We start from the raw sequence: 21988 nt of genomic DNA on the forward strand, positions 1-21988 counted from the left end.
TATGAATCATTTGCCCTTACTCAAAATGGTCACAGCCAGAAATGCTAGGGGGATGTTTTTCAAAGTATTTTCTCAGCTAACTAAAGCATGGAGACATTGATGGATGGGTGAGTTTGCTTTGTATATTAAAAATTATTTAAATAGTGTTTTTGGTTTGTGGTGCTCAGATACAGTGCAGTTCTGCTTTATGAAAGCAGCCACAGCCTGTCTGGAAAAGCCTAGCCACTGCCAGAAAGGACCCTTGCTCTTTCTGTGGAAGCAATGGTCTCTGTACAGAGGTTCAACATGCCCCCTGCTAAGTGTAAGCTAGAGAAATCAGAAGGAAGCATGAGCTTTGCTAATTGAAGCTATAGGTCTAGCTCAGTGGGAGACTTCCATACAGAGAGCAAGGGTCCTTCGTGCCCCATGTTAGCAGGAGGACAGGCTTTTCTACTCCGGCTGTGGCTGCTTCCTAACCGTATTGAACTGTAAGGCTATGTACTTTTTTTTGCATTTTTTTTTTTGCATTTGGATGTATTTAGCTGATTTAAAATGAAAAGTGCTCCTGTGGTTAAACTGTCATAAACATTACATTGTGATGACCTAAGCCCACCATTTTGGGTGCACCTTTATAAAGAAGGACTGGCATGATGCTTCCAACCTCTCTTATCAGTAGCTTTGTTTTAAATCAGAACTCCAGTCAAAAATCTTTTTTTTTTACCATACAGTGGGGATGTGCACCCACTACATAGATCAGATGCTCATTTTTTCTAGGGGTGAGGACTAAAGTCATACTCACCTGACTTGCTGATCCTATGGAAAACCGTGCTCCCCCATGGTCCAGCAGTGGACTGTTCTTGCCTATGGAGCATGCATTGAGCATGCTGATGTCAGGAACAGTCAATTTACAAGACCGCTGGACCGCGCGGGGGTGGGAGCCAAAAGGACTGATCTTGTGCAAGGAGGATCGGTGGGTCAGGTGAGTATATCTTCGGTGTCTTCTCCCCTAGAACGAAATGAACATTTAACTCCTGCAGTGCTGGCGCAGCCCCACTGCAAGGGCAAGAAAAAAAAATTCCCAGAATTCCACTTTAAATCTTGTATTTGCCAAATTGCAAGTCAATACATTTTTAAATATGCATGCAGATAATATGTTTTTTTTTCATGTCATAAATAGATACGTGACCCTAAAACTCTGCTTCCGATGCCAGGAGTGATGGTTGGAGACATTGGCAAGAAACTGGGTCAAAATGGATTAGACAATGGGTGAGTGTCAAACCTTGTGTATTAAGAAATAGACATATATATTTTCTAAATATTTTTAAACAGCGAGCTGGAATTCCCCGTTTATTCTTTATACAAACAAAATAGAGTAAACAACGGTCCATTCATTAGCAGCTGGAGTCAATCTGTTCCTCTCAGAGAAAGAAATAGTAATGATAGAAGTGACCACCGCTCTCAAAATAATAAGTTTAATATTGTCTTTGTATAATCGAAGATCAAACGTCATCCATCCATCAACTTCTTCCTGTGAGTCCAATCTTCCTATACAGTGATCTCCAAAAAAAAAAATAATATAGTGTAGTATGCTCAATACACCATGCTTCAAATCCTGTCCAATGTGCTCACATTTATAATAAATAATGGTCTGGTCTGATTGGCTAATAGGGGAAAACACAGGAATTTGTTCTTTGCTCTGACAAATGGAAATGCTTATGCCTCAACCTTTAAGCATATGTGCTTGAATTTGAATTGAATCATTTACATTATTTTAAATTCCTTTCATTTCTAAATACAGTAACTTGACATGAAGCATAAAATACTTCCCATTATAATCCAGTAGTATACTTTAAGGCTGGCCATACATTATGCACATTTCTTCTACAATTTTCCATTAGAATACCAAAAACCACATATTATTATTATACAGGATTTATATAGCGCCAACAGTTTGTGCAGCACTTTACAAAATGAAGGACATTTCAGTTACAATACAATTTGGTACAAGAGGAAACAGAGGGCCCTGCTTGTTAGAGCTTACAATCTAAGATATAAAATATAAGATTAAACCTAAACAACACATTTAATTTGTATCTATACAGGCATGCCCTTGCACTACAGATTTAAGGTAAATCTAAAGGAAATTGTACAGAAATGGTAGAGGAATTTGTAAGAAAATGGTATAATGTGTGGTCAATGAAAGTGTTTAAACAAATATTGTTCCATTTCTAGTTACAGTGTCTGATCTTTGGTTATCCTCTAGATGGCACCATTGTATCATATTATATTCCAGCACCAGCTTCTCATTTGCTCCTTATTTCAGGTGAACACATAGGGGGAGATTTACTAAAACTGGAGCACACACAATCTGCTGCAGCTCTGCAAAGTAACTAATCAGCTTCCAGGTTTTATAGTTAAAGCTTAGTTTAACAAGCTGGAATTAGAAGCTGATTGGTTGCTATGCACAGCTGCACCAGATTCTGAGTGCTCCAGTTTTAGTAAATGCACCCCATAGTCTGAAGGTGTCACCAGTGTGGGCTTTGTAAGATTTGAGAGGCTTATTTATTATTACAGATATTTTTTTATAGTGCTGACAATTCACACAGTGCTTTACCTAGCTACCTTACAGTCCATATGTACACATATTAGGACTAGTTTGGACAGGAACCAATTAAACTACCAGCATGTGGGAGAAAACCAGAGACACCCATGCAAACACAAGTTGAACACGCAAACTCCATGCAGATAGTGTTCTGACCTGGATTCAGACCTGGGACTTCAGTGCTGCAAAGCTTCTGTGCTGTCCCTACTGCCCCAATAAAAGTACTGTCAGGCACCTTATAATACTTACTGTTCAGCATTGTTCTTGGTTTCATGCTGAAGTGACTGTCACTTTAAAGCCGATCTGCTGGAGAAACAAGAATCCTTGCTTGCAGTATGACTGCCACTGCTTCAGCGGAGGATTGTCACCCAGCATCCTCGGGGACAGGACCTGCGACTGCTGGAGCACAGCAATGAAGAGGCTATGGGGACCAATCTAGCAGCATGGCGGGAGACTGTGTCCAGTACCCTAGACATAATTGAGCATTTAACCCATGCAGTGCATGGACAGACCCACTGCAAAGGAGGATTTTTTTCTCCCTAAAGTTTAGTTTTAAAGTGGAAGTTTAGTCAAAATCGAACTGAAGAGATCTGTATAATTGCCTATTCTGAAGCTGCTCAGTGTACATGAGGGGCAGCTGTCAATGAATGCCTATGGGTGACGTAATCTCCCAGGCATTTGCAGTTATTGTAGGCCATCTCTCCTCCACCCAGAAGCCACCACTGGAGAGATCATGTGAGAGGACCAGAGCGGCTTCAGAATAGGTAAGTGTACAGATCTTTTCTTTACAGGGTTAGATAGAAAAGGCTTAGAATGGGGGGGGGGGGGGTTAGCCTTAGTTAGATTTTGGCTGAACTTCCACTTTAAGAAAACCAAAATATGCTGATATGTATGAAGTACAGGCAACTCTGGGCAGTATTTGATCTTGACAGATCCCCCTACCCACCAACGTTTTTCTTGGACTGTCACTATGATGGGCTGTCTCATGGGCCAATAGGAATGTGCAGGGGATACAAGCCTCAGTACTGTCGGGAAGTGATGCCACAAAGGTGCCAATATTTGGGAGAAACAAAAGGTACCGAAAGTTGTTCCGTCGGTAGAGTTTGGTTTCCTTAGAGTGACAGTCTCTTTAAGCATTTTTGTTTTTAAAACCTTTAAAAGAAACTTGTGATAGGTGAAATAAGTGGCCTGCCATTGCCAGCAGTATGCATGTAGAAAATACAAACTTCACAAAGAGTGTCCATGGTGGGAAATGGACCAACATGGACAAAATGCTGTCCTCCAAGGAACCATGTTATATTTCTTTTCTCAGTGACCTTGTAAAACATAAAATGCAAGCTCATTGAAGAAATGTTTCAGTGCTCACTAGAACTGAAACAGTATTTTTTTAACAATTAACAAAATGGAATCTAAATGAACAGAAGAGAAATCCAAACTTGGCAGGTAGGTTGCTGTAAACATCAAAGATCTTCTGTGGACGTAGCCTGCCTCAAATCCTTCTGCCTCTTCACGTACTCCCAGAGAGACTCCATTATGTTGGGATCATGTCTCCATTGGAGCCAAACCATCACTTTCTGGATTCCTTGTTCTTCTTTACGCTGAAGATAGTTTTTAAAGACATTAGCTGTATATGTGGGGTAATTTTCTTGCTGCAGAAAAACTTTGGGGCCAATCACACACCTCCCTGATGATATGGCATGATGGATAAGCATCTGCCTGTATTTCTCAGCATTGAGGATACCCTTGACAAAATTTCCAACTCCATTTGCAGAAATGCAGCCCCAAACCTGCAAGGAACCTCCACCATGCTTCACTGTTGCTTTCAGATACTCATTATTGTACCGCTCTCCAGCCCTTTGGTGAAAAACTGCCTCCTGCTACAGCCAAATATTTCAAATTTTATCTACTCAGTGTAGAGTACCTGCTGCCATTTTTCTGCACCCCAGTTCCTATGTTTTTGTGCAAAATTGAGTCACTTAGCCTTGTTTTCACATTGGAGGTATGGCTTTTTGGCCGCAATTCTTCCATGAAGACCACTTCTGGCTAGACTCCTCCGGACAGTGGATGGGTGTATCTGGGTCCCACTGGTTTCCAGCAGTTCTGTGCTGATGGCACTGCTGGACATCTTCCGATGTCAAAGGGAAGTAAGTATGATGTGCTTTTTCATCTGTAATCCTAGACTCTGTCCTCTCCTTTGGGACCCACTTCTAATCACTGGCTAAATCCTGCCGCCTCAACCTCCAGAACATTTCCAAAATCCGCCCCTTCCTGACCAATGACACCACAAAACATCTTATCCACGCCTTGGTTTTATCCTGCCTTGATTACTGCAACTCCCTCCTCACTGGTCTACCATTACACAGGCTATCCCCCCTTCAGTCTATTATGAATGCTGCTGCTATACTCATATACCTTACCAACCGATCAGCGACTGCTACCCCTCTCTGCCAATCCCTTCATTGGCTTCCACTAACCCAACGTATAAAAATCAAAATACTAACCACAGCTTACAAAGCCATTCACTACACTGCCCCTAGCTACATCGCCAACCTCATCTGCAGATATCACCCAAATTGCCCACTCTGCTCCTCCCATGATATCTTCCTCTCTAGCTCCCTCATCACCTCCTCCCACGCTCACCTCCAGGACTTCTCCAGAACCTCTCCCATTCTCTGGAACTCCCTATCACAGTATGTCCGGTCAGCCCCCACCCTGTCTGCCTTTAGACTATCTTTGAAAATTCACTTATTCAGGGAAGCCTACCCCACCTCCACCTAAGAACTGTACTTGAATCACCTCCACCAGATCATCCTCCGAAGCTATCACCTTTTTGTATCACCTCCCCCTTCCTTTAGATTGTAAGCTCCACGAGCAGGGCCCTCACATTCCTTCTGTACTGAAACGTATTGTAACTGTACTGTCTCTCTTATATTGTAAAGCGCTGCACAAACTGTTGGCGCTATATAAACCCTGAATAACAATAATAATCTGCTGCATTAAGTCTCCTTGGCCAACCACTGCATCTATGGTCCTCAACATTGGCCATTTCTTTGTGTTTCTTCAAAAATGCTTGAAGAGCAGATCTTGAAACCCCTGTCTTTTTTGAAATCTTTGCCTGAAAGAGACCTTCCTGTTCTGTTGCTGTGCTGTTTCCACAACATCACCTTAGTAGCAGAATTTGGCTGTTCCTCTTCCAGTTTTAAGCCTCCTACACAGCTGTTTCTGTTTCAGTTAATGATTGTGTTTGAACCTGCATATGAAATTGATGATCATTAGCACCTGCTTGGTATATTTGGCTAATAATACACCTGACTCTAATCCTACAAAAATCCCCGACTTTGTGAAAGTGTACAAAAGTGTGCAATTATAAGAATTGATGGTGGTTGGAAGCCAAAGGGTAGTCACACAAAATATTGATTTTTCTTCTGTTCACTCACTTTGCATTTTGTAAATTGATAAAAATAAACAATTAAAATATCTATTTTTGGAAGCATTCTTACGTTACAGCATTTCTTCACACCTGCTTAAAACTTTTGCACAGTGCTGTATATATGTGGCCACCAGCAGGCATGCATGATACGGCCCATAACATGCACCCACTTGTGCGAATGGGCTCTAAATCTCACAATATTTACCTTCCTAACCAAGATTTATACTCGATACAAGAAATGTAGCATTTACAGGCAATTTGCCGTGAAATCCGCTCCATAATATTCCTGCTGAGCGCAATTGGTCTGTGAAATCAGAATTTACATACCCTTTTCACTAGTGGATTAAAAATTTAAGGCATATTAACTCTTAAATGTGACAGCTCCTACTTGTATGTCTACATAAAATCCATTGGAGTTAATATTCATTTTTAATACACGATATTGACCAGCGGACTGAATCCCTCTGAATTCTGTGTAGGCTTTATTGGCCCCATAGCTTGCCTGAGGTGCTCTAGTTAATAAGCGTCTGAAAATGATTATACCATATGTTTTCCTATTCCTGTGCATGTGGGAATGTGACCTGTAATCTCAATGTATTGCTTTAATTATGGTTGGACTGAATATTACATCATGTTCAAAGCTCCCATAATATTTTACATTCTGCTAGTTGGGACCAGTGTTAATGTCTCCAGAGTTGTTGGGTTGGTTTAGTAATGGAGTAGAGCATGTTCACTGTGCAAAGTGTATTTTGCTTAGCTTAGTAATTGGGGCAGAGCAAAGAATGCCCAATTATGTGCAAGAAAAATGTAAAAATCAGGATTTCTACTTGCACATAACTAGATGATTGAAGTTATCAAAGTTTCACCTTATTTACTAAGCTAAGTTAAATATACATTCTGCAAAGTTGATTTCCACTTAGGATCACTTACACTTGCGGTTAAGCCACGTTTTTACCTGCCCCTTGAGCTGCAAAGGAAGCGGACAGGGATGTACACGTGCGGGGTCTGCAATGCTTTGTGGCACAGTGGTGTGGGTTTTTAGAGGTAAAACAAGAGGTGAGGAGGTGATGGAGTTGATTTTCTATGCCGATGACACCCAAATTTACCTCTCCACCCCCCACCTCACCCTTCACTCTCTGCCCGCATTGCCCACCTCCTAAACGACATATCACACTGGATGTCGCTCCATTTCCTCAAACTTAACCTATCCAAAACCAAGCTCCTGGTCTTCCCCCCACCCCGTGCCCCCCCCCCATCCTCTCCATCACTACTAACAACGCCACCATCTCTACCACCCCACACGCCAAAGTCCTGGGTGTCACCCTGGACTCCCACCTCTCCTTCCTACCCCACATCCAACTGCTATCTAGATCTTGCAGGCTCCACCTCTGCAACATCTCCAAGATACGCACATTCCTCACCCCAGACACCACCAAACAACTCGTACACTCCCTCATCATCTCACGCCTGGACTATTGCAACTCCCTTCTCATTGGCCTACCCAAACAAACGCTATCCCCACTCCAGTCGATCCTAAACTCAGCGGCCAGACTCATCCACCTCACCAAGCGCTCCACATCTGCCTCCCCCCTCTGCCAATCCCTTCATTGGCTCCCGATTGCCCAACACATCAAGTTCAAGCTGCTAACCCTGACCTACAAAGTCATTCACAATGCTGCACCGAACTACATAACTGACCTGATACCCAGATACTACCCTACCCGTGCCCTCTGCTTCCCACAGGACCTCCTGCTCTCTAGCTCCCTGGTCTCCTCCTCCCATGCCCAATTGCAGGACTTCTCCAGGACTTCCCCCATCCTCTGGAACTCCCTACCCCAATCCATCAGACTGTCACCTACCCTCCTCACCTTCAGGCGCACCCTTAAAAAACCCTCCTCTTCAGGGAAGCCTACCCCAACCTCACCTAACACCCGACCTCACCTAACAACTAACCTCCTCCACTCCACCCACCACTCCATCCCCCACAGCCATATCCTCCTGTGCCACCTTCCCCTCCCTCCTAGATTGTAAGCTCGAAAGAGCAGGGCCCTCGAACCCTCGTGTAGTGTATTGTTACTGTCTGGTCTCATGTTATGTCCCCCTTGCTACTGTACAGCGCTGAGCATACCCTTTGGTGCTATATAAATACTGAATAATAATAATAATTTACTAAAACTGGGGAGTGCAAAATCTGGTGCAGCTCTACATAGAAACTAGGGATGCACCAATACCGTTTTGTTATGTGCGAGTACGAGTACCAATGCTTTCGGTCAAGTACTCACCAATACCGAGTACTGATACTTTGAGGTGCGATTTGTGTTAATGCACAGAAAAGCATGCGGTTTGAACAGGAATGCGATTCCTGTCCAAATCGCATGCGGTTTCCCCACTGCTTCTGTGTGAACCCAGGCTTGTCGTCGCCCGAGTTCACACAGGAGCGGTGCAGAAACCTCACTGCAGGCAACCCATGCTGAGTGTCAATGGTAAGAGAGGAGAGAAAGTGGCAGGGATTTCAAATCCCCACCGCTTTCTTTCCTCTTCTTGCAACGATGACAGTTCAGGCTAGACGGCATCTGATTGGTCAGCTAACACTAGTGTAAACTAGCCTAGTAAATAGGGTATATAGAGGGCACGGTCTCTGCAATATCGCATTTCGCAGAAAACTGTCAATTATTATATTGCTGAGCACATATCAGATGAGAGACCAAATCACAGACTGCAGGAATAAGTGCAAAATAATATGGAAAACCCATATTATCAATTGAGAAACTATTAGATTGTAAGCTCCACAAGCAGGGCCCTCACATTCCTTCTGTACTGAAATGTATTGTAATTGTAATGTCTCCCTTATATTGTAAAGCGCTGCGCAAACTGTAGGCGCCATATAAATCCTGTATAATAATATAAAAACCTAAACCAAAAGTGTCCGTGTGGTCTCCAATATGGGGATATTTGGAACTTAGTAGTATCCATAGAAATAACAGATCATGGCACTGCATCCTCGGTATGTTGGACCTAAAGACATAAGAGCCACTGTCAGATAGAAACGGCATATAATAGAATATTCTGCCTGCCACATACCCCAAATTGTCTGACATTTTTTTGGGCAACCTCTGTTGTCATATATTATTTTCTTGTTTGGGAGCATTTTAATAATCTCCACTAGTACTAGTCCACTAATAATCTCCAGTAATTTTTGCTGTTACATATTGCAGGTGATGGGGGGCTCTTAGAGCAATCTGTGGGCACTACTGTTACACATTGCAGGTATTGGGATCAGTGGGCACTATTGTTACATATTGTAGGTGTTGGGATCAGTGGGCACTATTGTTACATATTGTAGGTGTTGGGATCAGTGGGCACTATTGCTACATATTGCAGATATTGGGATCAGTGGGCACTGTTGTTACATATTGCAGGTGTTGGGATCAGTGGGCACTATTGTTACATATTGCAGGTGTTGGGATCAGTGGGCACTATTGTTACATGTTGCAGGTGTTGGGATCAGTGGGTACTATTGCTACATATTGCAGGTGTTGGGATCAGTGGGCACTATTGTTACATGTTGCAGGTGTTGGGATCAGTGGGCACTATTGCTACATATTGCAGGTGTTGGGATCAGTGGGCACTATTGTTACATATTGCAGGTGTTGGGATCAGTGGACACTATTGTTCCATATTGCAGGTGTTGGGATCAGTGGGCACTATTGTTACATATTGCAGGTGTTGGGATCAGTGGGCACTATTGTTACATATTGCAGGTGTTGGGATCAGTGGACACTATTGTTACATATTGCAGGTGTTGTGATCAATGGGCACTATCGTTTATGTTTTGCCTGCCTGACTTATTTAAAATCTGATACTGAACTGTAAAATGTAACTATATAACGTTGACAGGTTGCCAGCAGCGGAACTGGACAGTGCTCCTGTGCCTTCTGTCCACCTGATGAAATTTAATACACGGGGCTAAATGCTCAGTGTGCATGAGGCCAAAAGCAAAATTAAAACACCTAATGAAAACCAAAATTACCTCAAAGAATATGTAAACCCAACATTTCATATTCCTTATATATGCCCACTGTACCATGTACTTGTATGAAAACGTATCCTGTTCTCTTTATATTGCTTCTTTTGTGTGAAATCCCTGGTGTTCCTAGCAGTCCCTCTGTTTTCCTATAAAAAAACTGATCACACTAAGCAGGAGAGCACAGTGTGGTCAATTCTCTAGCTGTGCTGGCAACTCAGTCTGTTCTTGTCCAATGAACACACTCGCCCTGACATGCCCCCTCTTCATCCTACAAAGCTTTGCACTGTGAAGTTCAGTGTGCTGCTGTTTCTCCTTTCCCAGCTCTTATCTAAGCCCCTTATGCAGCTGACAACAGAGGAAATGTGATCACTTATAAAAACAGGGAATTTATAATGTTTTTTATATTTATACACAAATGTTTTACCTTTCATTACAACCACTTTAAATACACAAACACATCCCCAAAAAACACACTAAATACAAAAATTTAGTAGACTATTTTTGTCAAGCTAATCTCAAGAAATTAATAATTTTGCAGCTAAAGCAATTTAGCCGAAGTTACTCCTCTCATCTTTATTTAGAAGCATTTATGCTCTGTTTTCATTTTACTTATAATTATCATACATGCTAAAAATCTATTTCCAGTCTGACTTCTATTTGTTTACTGTCTCTTTACAGTCGGAGCAGGTATTACGGGTCACGCTGTAGCACGTATTTCGTTTATTTTTATTAGAACGTCTTTGACTAGGTTGTAAACCCTTCACACAGCCAGTGAGAGCCTGAACTGCATAGTTCTGCTTTTGAAACTCTTGATTCTCCCATACAGGAAGATTTAGAAAAATAAATGTTCCTGGAATGAAAAACAGTAGACGTGAAATACTCTGTGTTCCACATTTTTACTGATATGGAGTTTCCATTAAGCACTCTTTGTATCTAAATGACTATTACATTTGTAGAGTGTAGTTATTTATAGAGCAGTTGCCTCTGATTGTGTCTGTAATTGTCAGGTACATTGCAGAAGTTTGAATAATGGTTCCTGGCCATGGCCACATCTCCGCTTGGACTGTCCCTATCGACATCTGAACTGTACAGAAGAAACACATTTTCAGTGATGCAGTTGAAAATTTCATTGCTCATCTGCTTCACTGTGCAGAATGTGGGTGCTGAGAATTCAGCAATAATTTAAGCACCACTTGACAAAAGTTGATTTAAAAAAGGAGTGAGCTGTTCGGCACTGCCACTGTATTCAGGCAGCTACTGAATAGAGTGGCTACCAATGGAGATCTCTTGACTCCATCCATGCCGTTAGCATGGATTCCCTTTGACAACGTGCTGGTGCACGAACCGCGTCAGTGAGGAGCTTGCCGCGCTGACGTCACACGTTGCCAGGTCCACATGCTAGGCCGGCAGCCATTTTTGGTTCTACTGATTGGAATTTTTTTATATAGTGATTTCTGTTTGACTCATGGCAATTTTATTTTACAACTCTGCATTTATTTATGGAGTGAATCAGTTACTATAGCTGCAATAATCATTAAGTGTTCTTGCATGGCAAGACCACTTACTGTTATCTCACATATATATTATTATTATTATAGCCAAATTTACCACCCTAACTCCTCCCACAGTTTTTACAATACATAGACAGTAATATACTGAAACGTGCGGATTGTTCCCGATTGGTGTGCTATTACTTTGTGGAACGTTTCGCCAAATGGTTCACGAAATATCAGCGTTTTTGTAGTGAAATTGATCCCATAGGAATGAATGGCGGAATGTTCAAAACTAGAGAGGGAGCTGACAAAAGCTAGAGTGTGAGCTGAAAAATCAGGACATGATTTCTAAACTGCCATCACTCCCTCATTTTCAAGCCCACCTACACAAATCTTATATCAAAACGTTCAGCTATCCCTGCTGCCACTAAAAATGTCCACGGCTAAGCCATAGTTCTGATAGTTTTCACAATATGACCATTTGTTTGCAACTCACGCCGCTCATAAGGAGAGGGTCCTTACTGAGAGGTCTGGAGTCCGTATCCACAGTGTAATGAGTACCTGAGAAGTGCCTTATCCCCGTTGGTTCCTAGGTGACCACCAGTACCTTTCTGAATATCATTCATATGCACAATTTGGTTGTGCGTCCGGTGAGTGCAAGCACACCTCTTTTACCATGTCCACAAGAAGTCACAAGCACCATTTATATACAATTCCATTGAGAAGCGATCGTTATTTCTACACACAGGATGATATATGGACTGTCATGCGTTTATGATGTACGTTTATGTCACTTATATTCGTCCAACGTAGGACGACGCATTATTATCACTTTGTTGCGCTATACATCAGCGCCTCATATATCACCTGTTACTTTATATTGCTACTCATGCCAGTCACACTGGTTTTATTTGTGATTTTTAGTGCTGCGATTTTGATATAGATGTTTTTAAGGATTTAGAGGTTTTTTCCTTTTGCAAGCTGCTTTTACTTATTTAATTCATCTAAATCAGCACTCGCTTGTTTACCATTTTAGACGTTAGCAGGCTGATCAACAGAAAATCAAACCGTGTGGCTACCCTAGTGCTATCAGTTGAATTAAGGAGGGGTGGGCATACCTGCCCTCAACCTAACCATTGATATATGTGCTTCTACTATGGAGGCTCTGAATATTGTAGAGTTAGGACCGCAGTATATACAGCTGTCCCTTGACGTGGGCACTGCGGCTTACGTGTGTATTTGCAAATGTGTGTAAACAAAACTTTCTGTTTTTAACGTAAACTGTTAGGGTAATTCAGATGTTTTGCAGGCTGGCTGGTAAGTGTGCTAGGAAATTTTTGGTTTGCAATGTGTGTTGCCCTTCTAGGTGCACCTTGCTGTTGAGGCTGGTTATTGGTTGAGGTGGTTGAAGAAAATTAATTAATCAAATGTATAATTCGGCACTTATATTATATTGATGGCAAGCTTGCAAAATATTTGGTTTTTATGATTAATCATAATTAATATTAAAATGTTTGAATGGTCGCCTTAAGCCGATGATATTTATTTCTTCAGTAATAAGCTGAGACAGTAAAATAAGACAGGAATTAAACTGAGACAGCTGAAACTAGCTAACCAGCTGAAAGCCGAGTGTTCTATAATAAGGCATAGCTGGTTACAGGACTCTGGTAAAATGTCAAGGGTGTTAGAAGTGACTCAAAACAGAATAAGTATTACATTATGTATTTTAATAGTATCTGTGTGTATTTAGTTTGATTTATAAGTTGGTAATATTGTTACAAATGTAGATTAGTGGTTATACATTATTGTAATGTTGTAAAGATACATTCTTAATTTATATTATCATTTAAATATGAGTAGCTGATGTTACATCACCAACTTATTATGGACATCACATATGTACCTTTCAATCAAACTGCCATATATGTAGCGTCCCCTCCCTTCTATGAAATTGCTCTGCTAAGTAGTATTGATTTCCATATAAGGTCCCGAGATCACAAGTTATGACTCTTACTTGCTTTATAAAATCACCTTAAGGGACAGTCTAAATGGGACACACAGGCTCACATTGATACACAATCACACACACACAGCTGTCCAAACAGACACGCATAAGAACATTCTGAGAAGCTGGAACAGGTGCGTGCTGCAAGACAAGAAATAGTCATTAACGTCACTTCCTTCTTCTTGCTCAGCTGCGTTGAACAAGACACCACCACTGGTTTTATCTACATGGAACTGTTCATGATACGCTTTACATTGTTATTTTAAGCCATTGTGTGATAGAATAAAATCACACTTTATTTTTTATTTCAACTGCTCTTTTATTTATAATCTCCTCAAGACACTAAAGAAGTATTATATGTGTCGAAAATCCAACAGTGGTTATCATTTTATGGTACAGTGGATTTCCCCATGCATTATAATCAGCGTGGATGTAGGACTCTCCCCCGCAGGCCGTGGTATTCAGACAGATGCAGCGCCTACACCTGTCTGAATACCCAAACTGTGACTGTGTTTGAGGAGGCAGTCACTGTTCGGTCAACAATTTTCAACCTAGCTTCTTTAATTTTTCACTTTTGTGTAGCCTGCTGACAGGGCCACCCACAGCTCAAATTCATCCCACTTAGATTGAATTGGATGCAATTTGAGCTGTGTACAGCCAACCTAAAGCCGGCCATATGTGGATCGAAATTTGACCGGTTCAGCAGAGACCACTAAATTTCAATCCATGTACAGGCACCCTCGTTGTCCACAAGTAGATCTATTGATTGACTTGTGTACAAACAGCCTGTTGGGTTTTTCCTGAATGATTGGTGCCGTCAGCAATAACCAGCAAAACAAATCATTGTGTTCTGCCGGGAGAGAAATCGGCAGAACACAACAGCCCTGCAGGAAGGATTCCCCCATCAACACTGTGTTGATGGAGGAATTGAGCTATTTTCTTCCACCTGTGGTGGAAAGAAAGAAAATTGTATAATCTTTGGCCTGCCTTAGTCTGTAAGAGCAGAAAATGCTGGTTACCCTGTTGTAGTAAAGTGCACTCCAAGAGCAGATCCACAACTAAAGAAAAGAACAGGTACTTGAGATGTATGCTGTTCAGTATACAGTTGAAAAACCATTGGCAGTGGTAGGGGACTACATTATAGGGGAGAAACCAAGCCTTGCCCCCAAACCCTCACTCTTTATGGCTGTGTATAGGTGGCATTGGTAAATTATGCACTTTATGGGGATATATCAAGCTTTGCTTCCAATCTCCCCCTGTATGGCTAAATACAGTTAAAACCCATTTTTACATTTTGGATAGGGTAGCGAATAGTTAGAATCCCTTTCAAGTTTTTCTATTACTGTCTGCATCACTCCCATAAGTAGATCTACCCTCTCTATCTGTCATGATGACCATTGTTAAAAAAGACATAAAGTTTTACAGTTGTCTCAAGAAGCATGAAGAATCTTCCAATGGACACATCTCTTCTGGTGACAATAGCATATGGCAGTCCTTACATTGATCATTGAGCATATTGTATAGATATTCCCTGACAGACATGGAGAGGAGGCCCTAGATCTAATCCAGAATATGGTAGCAAGTTTCGTAATCTTCAAATCTTTTGTCTCCTTATGGTTGTGTTGTGTGCATTATCACTAATGCATACAGTGGATATAAAAAGTCTACACACCCCTGTTAAAGTGTCAGGTTTCTCTGATGTAAAAAAATGAAACAAAGATAAATAATTTCTGAACTTTTTCCACCTTTTAATGTGACCTTTACACTGTACAGCTCCATTGAAAAACAAAATGAAATCTGTTAGGGGGGAAGTAAACATAAAAAACTAAAATAATGCGGTTGCATAAGTGTGCACACCCTCTTATAACTGGGGATGTAGCTGTGTTCAGAATTAGGCAATCACATTCAAATTCAAAAATTGTAGCTGCTGACTTTTAAATTACAGTCACTTACCTGCCCCTTGGTCCAGCGATGTCCTCACCACCGCTGGTTTCACCAGCCATCTTCCCTCCCTGGCGCTGACATCTTCAGTGTGGGCACCCGGCTGTGACAGCTTGCAGCTTCACAGCCGGGCGCCCACTGCGCATGCACGAGAAGCGCTGCTCTTTGTGAATGGCCCCACAGTCTTCTGGGACCTGTCACAAGTCCCAGAAGACTACGGGGAGGGAGGGGGGAGGACAACTTCTGCTTCTGATCGTTTGAGATGATTGCAGAGGAAGGGGGAGCAGGTACCTGTCAAATTCGGGTACCCGCTCCCCAAAGGTGCCAATCCTTAATAGGGAGTGGGGGACAAAGACTTAAAGCAGATCTTCCCCATTTGGGTGGAGCTCTGCTTTAAGGCCAAAGTCCAGCTAACACATTTTATGCAGTTACAGTAACAGTTTTAATTTCCTTTTGGGATAAAGGTTTTACAAAAATTTATAAAAGTTGACCATTGTAAGCACCCCTGTATGTAGTAAATGGTTTTGTCGCAGACCTCTGACTGTTACTTTTGCTAGACAGCTTGGTCTGTTAAAGGAAATTGAAAAATAACAGATTGACTGGCCGGATCACCAGATAATAATAAAGTGAAAAACACCCTAAGAAAGAAAACGAATGCAGCCACCACCTCTAAGAACTGGTAAGCTGCAATATATTACATTTTTGTTTTTAGGTTTTATACCCCTTTAAGCAGTATTCTAGTTTTCGATCTCTAAAATGTACTTCAAGTTCACTAAAGTAAATAGAAAGATAAATGGTTACTCTCTTTTGCTGCAGTTTGAACACTGGCATTGTACTGCTTTACTGAATGACCCTGAGAGTGTCCCAACTCGGTAAGCTGACATTAAACTACTTTTAAAGGCCTTTATGTAGCACGGGAATAATATTAAACTGTTACTGTATGCTGATGAAAATGCAGATGTCACCTATTGTTTTTAAACTCATCAGTCATTCAGGTTTCATATATTATTTATTCACACAGTCTGCTAAGTATCTTGCTTTTCTGCAAGCATATCTGCATAGGGATCAGTAAAGGTCTGCAGTGTTAGTTCCAGCAGTCTGCTGAACTCCTTTGCATTTTGACCTAATAGATGCTGCCAGGTTTTAACTATGGCAGTTTCATTGTTGGTTAACAAAGTGCTAATTCTACACAACACTGATATAATTTTGTTTCATGTTTTTGCCTGTTGAACCACACACTGCCATCCTGTATATATAGGGGACTTCAGTGGCTGATTATATCAGGCTGCTTCAATAAATCCTATATATGATACACTGAAATGTCATTTTCTGGTGGAATTGCCTATGATCTGAGTTAAAGTAGTTGTAAAGGCTAAAGGTTTTATACTTTAATGCATTCTCTGCATTAAAGTAGAAAACCTTTTAGTTACTGGCTCTCCTGGCCCCTCTCTCCTGCTGAGTGCTGCCACAGCAAGCAGCTTCCTATGGCGGCACTCAAGCAGGCTCTCTCCCAAGCCACTGCTTTGCATGTCCATTCACACACAGCCACGGCTCAGGTCCACCCTCTCTAACTGGCTCACTGGCTGTGACTGACCAGTGGCTCCCACTGCTGTCTCAGCCAATGAGGATGGAGAGTCCCCAGAGAGCCAAGGCTCTCGTGCACATCGCTGGATCGCGTTGGGGTTTGGGTAAGTATGGGGGGAGGGGCTGCTGCACACAGACCACTTTAACTTTAACAACCACTTTAACACTTTACAAACCTTGTAACATACCTAAAAACTAGTACAGTCAAGTATGTACCCTGTTTGTCTATTTTTCTTGCTTCTTAACCACTTGCCACCCGGCCTATAGTCAAATGAGGGCCGGGGCGAACACCTCGTCCCTTCAGGAGGGCATCATATGACGTCCTTCCCAGATCGCGCCTTCTGCATGCCCGCAGGGCCACGCTGTGGTGAGATCTGTCACCGGCTGTGTACCTCAGACATGGCCGATGACAGGTCTGTGTACCTGCCCCATTGCAAGTACCATGTGACCTGCTATGATCAATCACAGCAGGACACATGCCAGTTGTATACAATGGATGACTTCCTTTCATGCCATCCATTGTGTACAAGTGTATCTAGCTGTAAATGGTCACAGCGATCACATGCACAGGCTGGGCCAATCACAGCCCATCTGTGCCATGTGATTAGCCGTGGCCAATCACAGCTAATCACACAAAAAAAACCTGAGTGAATCGATTTCACTCAGTTAAATGCTTGCTTATAGCAAAGAAATTCTTTGCTGTTAGAAATCAAATTGTGCAAAAAAAAAAAACCGATCACTTCCCCAAAGTAGTACAATGTTACTATGGTCATACTGTAATAAAAAAGCGAAAAAATGTAATTAAATTTTTTTAAAAAATTTAAAAAATTATCATTTTTTTTTGGTAGTCACCGGTCAGTGTCCCTGATCACAGCCAAACCAGTTATATGATGACACTGTACTGCACTGGTGACAGTATGTAAAAAAACATTGTGAAAATAATTTTTTTAGTTTCTTAATTTTCTGAAAAATTATGACAAAAAAATTGCATCTTCAAAAAACTCGCCATGCCTCTTATGAAATATGTCGGACTGTCTACTTTGCAAAAAGGGGTCATTTGGGGGATATCTGTACTGTTCTGACATTCTTGGACCTCAAGAAATTAGATTGGCCGTCGGTACTTCAGGATTGATCAATTTTCAGTTACATCCCATAGTTTGTGAACTCTATAACTTTCCTACAGACTACATAATAAATACTAATTTGGGTTATTTTCACCAAAGACATGTAGCAGAATACATCTTTGCCTAAATTTATGAAGAACAATCATTTACTTGCAAACTTTTATAACAGAAACAAAGTGTGGGGTTTTTTTCAAATTTTCGGTCTCTTTTTGTGAATTTAGCAAAAAAAAACCCAGTGGTGATTAAATACCACCAAAAGAAAGCTCTAGTTCTGTGAACAAAATGATAAAATTTTAGTTTGGGTACAGTGTTGCATGACCGCGCAATTGTCATTCAAAGTATGAGAGTGCTGAAACCTGTAAATTGGCCTGGGAGGGAAGGGGGTAAAAGTGCCCTGTATGGAAGCGGTTAAAGTGGAACTCCAGCCTAACACTAAATATGCCTAAAAATGTTTCATCCTCCCTCCCACTATCTATCCTGCCTGACGTGTGTACTTACCTAGTTTTAGTCCGCTCTGGTAACGTGATCCCCTCTGTCAGTAAGTGGCAGCAGGGCAGAAGAGGGAGCGCTTGACAACGGCTGAGAATTCCAGGATGTCACTCCCGTGACCCGACCCTTTTCCTTGCAGTTGACACAAGGGAGTTGGATCTGCGGAATCATGTGACCAGACTGGAGGGGAGCGGACTAACAATAGGCAAGTATACACATCTTGTTTATGTAGGTTAGGCAGAATAATTAGCATGATGGGGGAGAGAACATTTTTAAGCATAGTCAATGTTAGGCTGGAATTCCACTGTGAAGCTAGTATTTATAGCATGTGCCTGACCTGACAGTTTATTTTGTTCCAAAAATGAACACTTGTTAGACAAATCAGCTGACTTACCGGAGAGATGAACTGCTGTAACATAACTGTTTATGGGAATTTCATCTATCTGCTTCCTAATACAAAAGCTCTCTGCTCGGGTGGTTAGAAATAATGTATCCATGGATGAATTCACTCTGGTGGCCGCATAAATATTTATAATTGCAGTAAATATTCTTCAAACTTTGAAACACGTGGATGACAAAATAATACAAACATACCGCTTTTCCTCGAAGTGAAAGACGAGAAATAAGAAGTATAGCCAAGTTTTTTTTTAGATATCTTTACCCACACACTTGTCAGTTTGATTTCTTTTACACTTATAACATAATATTTGCATTGCTGGAGAAAACCTTTACACTACACTTGGTAGAGTAGGTTAAAGCTTAGTGTCTAGGAGTGTCTAGAGTGTCGAGTGCTGGGGCATAATGCCAAGGATTTCTGCTTTTAGAAGTGGAGTGAAAATCTTTTGAGATGCCATGTATATGATATAATATGATATAAGGCTACACCAGCCATTCTCAACCAGGGTTCCTCCAGAGGTTTGTATGGGTCCCTTGAGCTGTGGTTAATTGACCTCCCATTTGATGGTTCCTACGTATTTCCAGGGCCAGTGCCATTTGGCAGTCAGCAGCATGACACCAGTTGTCTACTGTATTTGACTTCTGTAAGGGGGGCATTTTTTCCACTGACCACCAATGTAAGAGGCATATTTCCCACTAACCCCCAATAAATTGGGTTCCGAAGTGGTTCCCTGAGAATTATTTAAAGGGTTTCTCTAGAGTAAGGTAGAGAAAAACTACTTAAAGTACAATTTCACTTTTTGGGAAGTTGTCCTTTTCTGCTTCGCCCTCAGTGTAACCTACAAAAGCAGAATACTCACCTTCAGAGATCTTCACTGTATGGCCCTGCTGCACAGCCTTTGCTCAAAAAAAGCCCCAAACACATTCCTGCGCCTACATCTCTATGCCGATGACACACAAATCTATCTTTCTACTCCTCACCTCACCCCTTCAGTCTCCTCTCACATTATTAACCTACTGAGTGACATATAAGCATGGATGTCACTCCAATTCCTCAAACTAAATCTTTCCAAAACTGAGCTCATACTATTCCCTCCAGCCCGTGCCCCCTCCCCTGATTTCTCCATCAAGATCAATAACACAACCATCAGTCCCTCCCCTCATGCCAGGGTGCTAGGTGTAACCTTTTAGCCCCAAATCCAATCACTGTCTAAATCGTGTAGACCTCACCTTCGCAACATCTCCAAGATACGCCCGTTCTTAACCACTGAAACTACTAAGCAACTTATTCACTCCCTTGTTATCTCTCGCCTTGACTACTGTAACTCCCTCATTGGCCGACCTCATCGCAGGCTATCCCCTCTTCAGTCTAGCATGAATGCTGCTGCCAGACTCATCCACCTTACTAACCATTCCATATCTGACACCCCTCTCTGCCAATCCCTCCACTGGCTTCCCATTGCCCAATGGATAAAATTCAAAACATTAACAATAACATATAAAGCCATTTATAACTCTGCCCCAAATTACATCACCAATCTTATCTCCAAATATCACTCAAACTGTCCTATCCGCTCCTTGCATGACCTCTTGCTCTCTAGCTCGCTTGTCTCCTCTTCTCATGCTCGTCTCCAGGACTTCTCCAGAGCTTCCCCCATCCTCTGGAACTCTCTACCCCAATTTATCAGACTATCGCCTGCTCTGCTCACTTTTAGGCGATCTCTGAAAACCTCTCTCTTCAGGGAAGCCTATTCTGCCCTCAGCTAATAATGGAATCTTCTATTACTCCTACCAGTCCATCCCCCACAGTTATAACCTTTTGTACCACTAGCCCCTCCCTCTTAGATTGTACGCTCCAAGGATCAGGCCCTCCTAACCCTCTTGTATTGAACTGTATTGTTGCTTTATTGTCTCCCATTATATTGTAAAGCGCTGAGCAAACTGTTGGCGCTATATAAATCCTGTATAATAATAATAATACTGTGTGTATGTACCATGACCTTAAGTATAAGTGGTCATATGTACAGTAGACGCTGGGACTGTTTTGCATTGGGAAGCAGGGCTGAAGGTAAGTATTCCACTCTGTGGGTCACACTGAGGGGGTACACAATAAAGGAAAGCTTCTTTAAAGTAAAGTTGCCTTTAAATTGAAGAGTAAAGCCCAGCTGAAATTACATAGTAAATATTTTGTCATATAGACATTGTACTTGCAACTTCTGTTTTCATAGTCTCGCCTCCACATTCCTGTGGAGGTGTGCAGTGTTTCCAAATATCACTTTGCTGTGTACAAGGCACCAAAATTTGTTCCTGTTGCCTAGTGCACTCCTTCATATAACAGACCTGGTCAGATACACCCCCTCATACTCTTCATTACAAATCTGTATGAAGATGCTTGTGACGAGGAGTGTGGCTTTTACTTATCTATGAAAGCATTGCACACTGGATTGGGAGAGCAGAAAAGGAATTTCTGGAAGCTAGGAAAAAGGTATTTTTAGGTATTTCCAAGTGAAAGAAGTTGAAAATCATACCATACAGTGGAACAACATACAAAGCCAACCACAACTCTGCCCTGATCTTTATCACCAACCTGGTATAAAATTATCACCCAAACCATGCTCTTTGCTTTTCCCAAGACCTCCAGCTCTCTAACATGTCACCTTCACCCATACTCACTTCCAGGACTTCTCCAAAGCATCTTCCAATCCACTGAAACCCAAATCTGTTTGGTTATCTCTGAAGCTAGCCATACACTGTGGTTTTTTTTGTTTGCTCTTCCTTCTGTGTTTGACAGTGGCCCCATCTGAATAACTGCTGTATCTGATTGAATACAGACTCTATTTGGCCAACAATTTTCCATCTGGCTCCTTCAATTTTTTTAGTGAAAGGATGTCAAGTGGGAGAAAGGTGATTGGACCACC

General features: G+C 41.7%; 1 protein-coding gene across 1 annotated transcript in view; it reads left to right on the forward strand.

Annotated features, from left to right (window-relative positions):
• The window catches only part of ACOX3 (acyl-CoA oxidase 3, pristanoyl), a 170252-nt gene that overhangs the window by 41966 nt on the left and 106298 nt on the right, over positions 1 to 21988 (forward strand). The window contains exon 7 of the mRNA XM_089691574.1: positions 1157 to 1245. Coding sequence (XP_089547700.1) covers positions 1157 to 1245 — 89 coding nt within the window. The remainder of the gene's footprint in view (positions 1 to 1156; positions 1246 to 21988) is intronic.

The sequence above is a fragment of the Staurois parvus genome, unplaced genomic scaffold (assembly GCF_062004578.1).
Source record: "Staurois parvus isolate SC_StPar_1 unplaced genomic scaffold, SC_StPar_1.0 ptg000564l, whole genome shotgun sequence".
NCBI classification, from domain to species: domain Eukaryota; kingdom Metazoa; phylum Chordata; class Amphibia; order Anura; family Ranidae; genus Staurois; species Staurois parvus.